At 42.6% G+C, this 7,518-nt stretch overlaps 1 protein-coding gene across 1 annotated transcript; it reads right to left on the bottom strand.

Annotated features, from left to right (window-relative positions):
• Nucleotides 1-2,982: 2,982 nt before the first annotated feature.
• Nucleotides 2,983-7,512, bottom strand: Cep19 (centrosomal protein 19). Its single transcript, XM_021210032.2, has 2 exons — nt 7,383-7,512; nt 2,983-4,132 (listed from the first exon to the last, which is right to left on the bottom strand). The coding sequence occupies exons 1-2, from the start codon at nt 7,510-7,512 to the stop codon at nt 3,771-3,773; spliced, it is 492 nt and encodes a 163-aa protein (XP_021065691.1). The 3' UTR covers nt 2,983-3,770.
• Between the last annotated feature and the right edge of the window lie 6 nt (nt 7,513-7,518).

Here is a 7,518-nt window from a genome sequence, read left to right as displayed (position 1 = left end):
ATACAGAGAGACCCTGTCTCGAAAAACCAAAATAAATAAATAAAGAAATAAAGAAAAGAAAGAACTTGGGGGCTGGAGAGGTGACTCAGCGGTTAAGAGCACTGGCTGCTCTTCCAGAGGTCCTGAGTTCAATTCCCAGCAACCACATGGTGGCTCCCAACCATTTCCTTTCCTTACTAGCTGCCAGTCCCACCCTAAGGTGTACGTGGTGGAGGGACTAGGAGAAGAGGAAAGGGAGGAGATTAGAGGGTTTGGATACAATGATCCTTGAGGATTATATTAAGATTTATTTTCTTCCCTAACTTGTTCTCATTTATACTCTCTCTCTAGCTGTAGCTGGCCTGCCTTTACCTCCCAGGTGCTGGGATTACAGGCATTACCATGTCTATCAAAAAATTATCAATTTTATTTTTTAAAAACAACTGATACATAAACACACAAATCTTCCTATCAGTGTGGTATCATTTTAGAAATTTTATCTCCTCTATTTCTGTACTTCATTATCAGAAACAAAAGATAGCTTTGTCTTGTTGAAGACAGGATTTCAGTGTGTTGGGTAAGCTAATCTTGAACTCTGATCCTCCTGCCTTAGTGCAGAGCACTTTGGTTTCAGGCATGTGCCACCACACTACAGCTAATGTTGGACTGATCAAACTATAAAAATTCTTTAGCACCTAGCATATAACTGGGAAGGGGACATGTAATTAAGAAATGTTTAATAGGGGCTGGAGAGATGGCTCAGTGGTTATGAGCACTGTTCTTCCAGAAGTCTTGAGCTCAATTCCCAGCAACCACATGGAGGCTCACAACCATCTGTAATGGGATCCGATGCCCTCTTCCGGTGTGTCTGAAGGCAGCAACAGTGTACCCACATACATGAAATAAATCTCTTTTTTTAAAGATTTATTTATTTATTATATGTAAGTACACTGTAGCTGGCTTCAGACACCCCAGAAGAGGGCATCAGATTTCATTACAGATGGTTGTGAGCCACCATGGGGTTGCTGGGATTTGAACTCAGAACCTCTGGAAGAGCAGTCAGTGCTCTTAACCGCTGAGCCATCTCTCCAGCCTGAAATAAATATTTTTAAAACAACAACAACAAAAAAAATATTTAATAGTAGCAACCATAGAATTCTTGGCTTTGGTTAAAATTTCCTTCCAAGCCGAGAGGCATATAACCAAGTTATATTTGGCTGCGATTAAAAAGGTCACGGACAATGAGGAATTAGCAATCAAATGTACAAATTCTCACCCTAGAAACTCAAAGTTTCCTAGGTCAGGTATCCACTAAATAAGGAACATTCATTTTACCCGGAGAACACTCCTCCTGTCTTGAACATGTACTATCATGGAGACCATTACAGAATACTTGAAATTCACCAAAAACAAAACAACAGCAACAACAACCCCGAAAAAAATCTAGAGAAAATGGATAAATCCTAAAATATACGTGACATAGCAAAATTAAATCCAGAAGATATAAACAACTTAAATAAGTGACATCCATAACAAGTGACGAAATCCAAGCACTAATGAATGCCCACGACGAAGCTGTTTGCCTTTGGCTTTTCACCTGCTAACGTAAATATTGGCTACTTGCTCTTTTTTTTTTTTTTTTTTTTTTTAAATAATTAGGGTCCATATGAGAAACCTACAGACAACGTAATCCTAAACGGGGACACTTTAAAGCATTTCTTCTAAATCAAGAATGAGGCAGAGGTGCTCAATCTGCTTGAGATTTCAGCCAAGGCCGGGAGATAAGAAAAAGAATACAAACAGGAAAGCCTGCTGGTTCGTGTTTGTCACTTGTCCCAAGCTAGTATTACCTGTGAGCAGGACCCTCAACTGAGAAAAGGCTTCCATTAGTCTGACCTGCTGGCAAGTCTTTGAAGCATTTTTTCGATTAATGCAGGAGGGCCCCTCCTGGTGTGGGTGGGGCCACCTCTGGGCAGGTGTTCCGGGCTAAGAAAGGAAGCTGAAGCCAGGCAGTGGTGGAGGCAGTAGTGGTGGGGCACGCCTTTAATCCCAGCACTCAGGAGGCAGGAGGGTCTTTGTGAGTTCGAGGCCAGCCTGGTCTACAGAGTGAGTTCCAGGACAGCTAAAACAAACAAAACAAAAACAGCAGCAACAACAACAACAAAACCCAAGCAAATAAAGAAAAAAAGGAAGAAAAGGCGAGGAGAGGAAGCTGAGCGAGCCATGAGGAACAAGCCAGGTAGCATCACTCCATGGTTTCTGCTTCAGTGCCTGACTTCCCTCAATAACTATAATCTGTACGATAACATAACCCTTGCCTCCACGTTGCTTTTGGTCATGGTGTTTATCTCAGCAATAGAAAACAAATTAGGATAGAAATGAAGATTTGTCCCTATGACATAGGACCCTAAAGATTCCTAAAGAAAAGACTCTAAAGACTTCACGGAAGCTCCTCATACCCGAGAAAACACTTTCAGCAAAGTAGCACGATATAAAGCCAATGCATAAACCCACTAGTCTTTCTATTTACAAATAATAAACTTGCCTAGAAAGAAATCCGTAAACATCAGGCCCACCCTTAGCTGAGGAGCAGTTGGCCGCCACTGTGGAGGAGGGAGACTTTAGTTTTCTTCAGTGGTGCGGTCCATGGGAGGCTGCTCACGCTCCAGTGGATAGCACCCTCCACCCACGCTCACACAGAAAGCATATACTAGCTGGACTCTGTGTTAAAGAGAAGTCATGAAGGCGGGAGGGGTTGGGGGGGGCACTGTCAGGGAAGAACCAGAGCTGGGGAGTGGGCAGGGGAGGTGCTCCCAACACACTGTAGTCATGTGTGAAACTAACAAAGAATTAACAAACAGCCTAACTAAGAAGGTAAAGGCACTCTAGAGTCTGCCAACACCCCCAAACAGCAGCACCCCCGAACAGCAACACCCCAATCAGCAGCACCCCCAAACCTGGCAAACAAAACACCAGACTGAAGGGAAGAAAACCCAGTAAGACTTATCACTTACAGTCACAGCTTTATTCAATGAATAATAGTTTCCTTGTAGAAAACATATGATTTCTATCAATCAGATAATATTCTTGTAAGAATAAACACATCTGCACACAGAGGCCTTGTGAGGCCGAGATCTTTGTACATCTAAACTCACAAACAGGTCTGAACATAGTACCTATCACTCATTGTGGGCAAACTTCCCACTGTACAAACCAGCCTTTCGCAGGAAGTGGCTCTGGGTTTCAGAGTAACGTTAGAACATATTTCCTGATTGTGAAGTAGAACTGCCTGCCTTCCGCCACTCGTAGCTGTGAGACGTTTTGCATTTACAGGTGTTCCTGTCTATCCCAGAGTTAATGCACATAGAGTACTGATGAACACAGGTTAATTCCAATCTTGTCAAACTATAATTACTCACCATTTCTCAGATTCTATTTCTTGTCTCTTTACCACACCCTTCCCTCTTGGCTTCATCTTGATTTCTACAAAAACATCTGTAGCATTTCAGGGCCAAGCATGGGCCCCTTTCCACTGAGGGAAAGCCTCCCCTTTGTCAAAATCTGGTTCTTATCTTTTCCCTGAGTAATATTATTAAAATATCTTTCTACAAGTTCTTGAGTTCCCTTCGCTTTCGACTGCCAATGCCTTGAAGGCAGACTCCCACCTTGTATTTCTGTGTTTCTCATAGGCCTACGTAGCACATGGAAGTGTTCTGGTTTTATAGATCGTTAGTGTTTCCGAGTTTTCTAGAAGTGATCTTTGTTCTTTGTGGAAACATGGAGGGTAGGCTTCAGAAGTCATCGACTGATGCTGTGTCCCAGCTGCAGGACAGCAGCTGTTCATCCTGAGGGAACTCGACCTCCACATCATACACAAAACTGGGGTCGTCCTTTCTCTTCTGATTTTTCTCGAAAAGCTCATCCATGATGCTCTTCCTTTTGGCGAGCTCCTTATCATCCAGTTTGTTCAGGTCTTCCTCAGGATCGATGGTTGTTTCCCGTCGAATCTGTTCCATTGTTTCTGCCAAGCTCTGCCCCTGCAAGGAACCTCTCAAAAAAACAAACAGCTTCTCTAGCTGCTTCAGGGGCACCTGCTCCAGGTAACTCTTGTGCCGTGGGTTATTCTTTAACTGTTCAGCAGCCCTGGTGCAATCTAGGAGGGAGAAAAGTGTATGTAGAACACATATCACACCCATCACACACCACTGCAAGGACCAAAACAGACCAAAACCCTGAGATCACTGGCTCCAAGGTAGCCCCCTGGCTAAAGGGGTTTAGTAAATCAATTATGCTTTAGAACTGTTCTTTGATAACCAACTGAGTTTTAACACTTCTCAGTTACACACTCTGTTGCGTGGCAACCCACTCACATTGAAACATTCCACCCTGCAGGGAAGTTCCTTCAGATGAGAAGTAAATAACTCAAAAGAACTCCAGGAAATCCCTAAAACTGGCCAAATTCACTAGGTCCCTCCCTTTCTGAGGATAAACAATAAAGACTGCTGAGGGACAGTCTCAATAGACTCTTGAGAGCTGCAAAACAGCCTAAACAAAAGGCGCTCCCTATCCTCTTGAGCTGTCAATGATGCTGGGGTGGCCTTGGTGATGCAGCTGTCTGAGGTTTCTGCTCCTGTGAGTAACTCCATACTTCTGTAGTAACCCCAGTATTGAACTTTGATGTTATTCACACATTGGTCATGGCTTACTATCTGGGATAAATACACTTCTCCAAGGTTGAAGCAACCTTGGAGAAGTCTGTCCTACAACAGACACATGCCTGTAATCCTAGCATCTGGAAGAGTCAGGAGGATAGAATGTTTGAGGCTAGCCTGGACTACTTAACTAGATCCTGCCTTAAAAGCAAAAACATACAACAGGTTGGGTTTGGTGGTATAGGTTTATAACCGTTTCTCATCCCAGCACTAGGAGGCTGAAGCAGGAGGATACTCATAGGTTCTTGGCCAGCCAAGGTGAAATAGAGAGCTCTTATCTCAAAAAAATACCAAAAATAATATAAATTTTAAAAGGATTTATTTATTTTTACTTTATTTGTTCAGTGTTTGCCTGAATGTATTTATGTGTACTATATGTGCAGTGCTGGTGGAGACCAGTAGATGGCGCTGTATCCCCTAGAGCTGGATTTAGAAGATGGCTGTGAGCTGCCATGTTGGTGCTGGGAACTGAATCCAGGTCCTCTTAAAGAACAGCAAGGTTGGGCAGTAGTGGCGCACATGCCTTTAATCCCAGTACTCGGGAGGCAGAGGCAGGCGGATTTCTGAGTTTGAGGCCGGACTGCTCTACAAAGTGAGTTCCAGAACAGCTTAGGCTATACAGAGAAACCCTGTCTCAAAAAACCAAAAACAAAACAAAACAAAACAAAACAAAAAACAAAAAAAAACCCCAAAACCAGCAAGAACTCTTTAAATGCTAAAACATCTCTCCAGCCCCCAACATTTTAAATAAAAAAATAAACAAACCTAACTTTGGTGTGGAGAGAAAAGGATGGAATCTTTTTTTCTTTTTTACTTTAACCTAAAAATACTTAGTAGAGATGTTAAAAACTTTCAAGGGAAGAAAATGTCTAAAGATAAAAATTGACATGGTTTTTGATTTAGAGACTATGTAGCCTATGTAGCCTTTGCTGGGTTAGAGCTCACTCTGTATGAGTAGGATTGGCCTCAAATTCAGAGATCCACCTGCCTCTGCCTTCTGAGTGCTGGGACTGGAGACCCCCAACCCCTCCTGCCAGAAAAAAAAAAAAAAAAAAAAAAAAAAAGCATGGTCCTTAAAAGGCAGCTGTGTAACACTAATAAAATGCTATCTACAAATAAAAAATATTCAAAGAGAGAAGGAAATTTAGTATTGTTAAACAGTAGTATATCATTTAACTCGTATAACTATTCTAAAATAGTAAATCACCAATTCTGTAACTGATAAAAAGTATAGATTGGGAGATTGTCTTCATTAGGTCTTCTATTGCTGTGATAAAACACCATTATCAAAAGCAGCTTGGGGAGGAAAGGGTTATTTCACTTATACTTTCATATGACAGCCCATCACAGAAGAAGGCCAAAGCAGGAACTCAAGCAGGGCAGGAATCTGGAGGCAAGAGCTGATGCAGAGGCCATGGAGGAGTGCTGCTTACTGGCTTGCTCCCCATGGCTTGCTCAACCTGCTTTCTTATACCACCCAGGATCATCAGCCTGGAGTGGCCCCACCCACAGTAGGCTGGGCCCTCCCACATCAGTAATCAATCAAGAAAATGGACCACAGGTCTGCTTCAGATCGATCTGTTGGGGGTTTTCTCAATTGACATTCCCACTTCCTAAATGACTCTAGCCTGTGTCAGACTGACCTAAAAATGTCAGCATAGAAACTGAGGGGCTGGAGAGATGGCTCAGTAGTCAAGAGCAGTCACTGCTCTTCCAGAGGTCCTGAGTTCAAATCCCAGCAACCACATGGTGGCTCACAACCATCTGTAACAAGACCTGATTCCCTCTTCTGGGGTGTCTGAAGACATCTATAGTGTACTTACATGTAATAAATAAAATAAATCTTAGAAAGAAAGAAAGAAAGAAAGAAAGAAAGAAAGAAAGAAAGAAAGAAAGAAACTGAGAACAATAAGTGATCTCACAAAGATCACAGGCCAGTCCCTGATGACTGAAATTCAGGGTTGTGGGGCTGGTGAGATGGCTCAGCGGATAAGAGCTCCCGACTGCTCTTCCAAAGGTCCTGAGTTCAAATCCCAGCAACCACATAGTGGCTCACAACCATCCTTAACGAGATCTGACTCCCTCTTCTGGAGTGTCTGAAGACAGCTACAGTGTACTTACATATAATAAATAAATAAATCGTAAAAAAAAGAAAAAGAAAGAAAGAAATTCAGGGTTGTTTAACTTTTAGGAACCTGTCATTCCACTGCACAAAACTAAAATATCCTCTCCTTCCCGCTCTCCTCCCTCCCCTTCCTTTTCCCTCTCAGTGGGACTGGATCCAGGACCCTGCACCCACTAGGTCAGTGTTCCACAACTTATTTACATCTTTCCCCACCCCAAACATTTTTCTATCTCAAGTTATCCAGACTTATTTTGCATTTGCAATTTTCCTGCCTTAGCTGTCTACATTGCTTGGATTATAGGTGTATGTCATACCTGATAGTGTCATGTTATTTTTATTAAGTGACTTAAGTATATTTAAGCAGAAGGTAAAGGCCAGAGAGATGGCTCAATGGTTAGGAGTGCTTGCAGGGTTCCCAACTTCAGCGACAATCAGGCTTGTTACTATAGCTGCAGGGGATCTGATGCCCTCTTCTGGTCTCTGTAGACACCCATGCACATGGACGCATATACATAAATAAAAATAAACTGAAAACTAAACAGGAGGCAAGATAAAACAAGGGGTACCTGAGAACTTTGAAAAGTTTCGGACAGGCATGATACGCTGGCGGCTCTTTCCTTCGGTTTCATTTTCATAAATCAAGATCATAGCTGGAGGCTGGAACCTAACTCCACATTTCTTGGCAATGTATTTCATCTTCTC

This window comes from Mus pahari, chromosome 12, assembly GCF_900095145.1.
Source record: "Mus pahari chromosome 12, PAHARI_EIJ_v1.1, whole genome shotgun sequence".
In the NCBI taxonomy this organism is placed as follows: Eukaryota; Metazoa; Chordata; class Mammalia; order Rodentia; family Muridae; genus Mus; species Mus pahari.
Note: the sequence above shows the minus strand (reverse complement) of the source record. Positions and strands in the feature narration are given on the sequence as shown.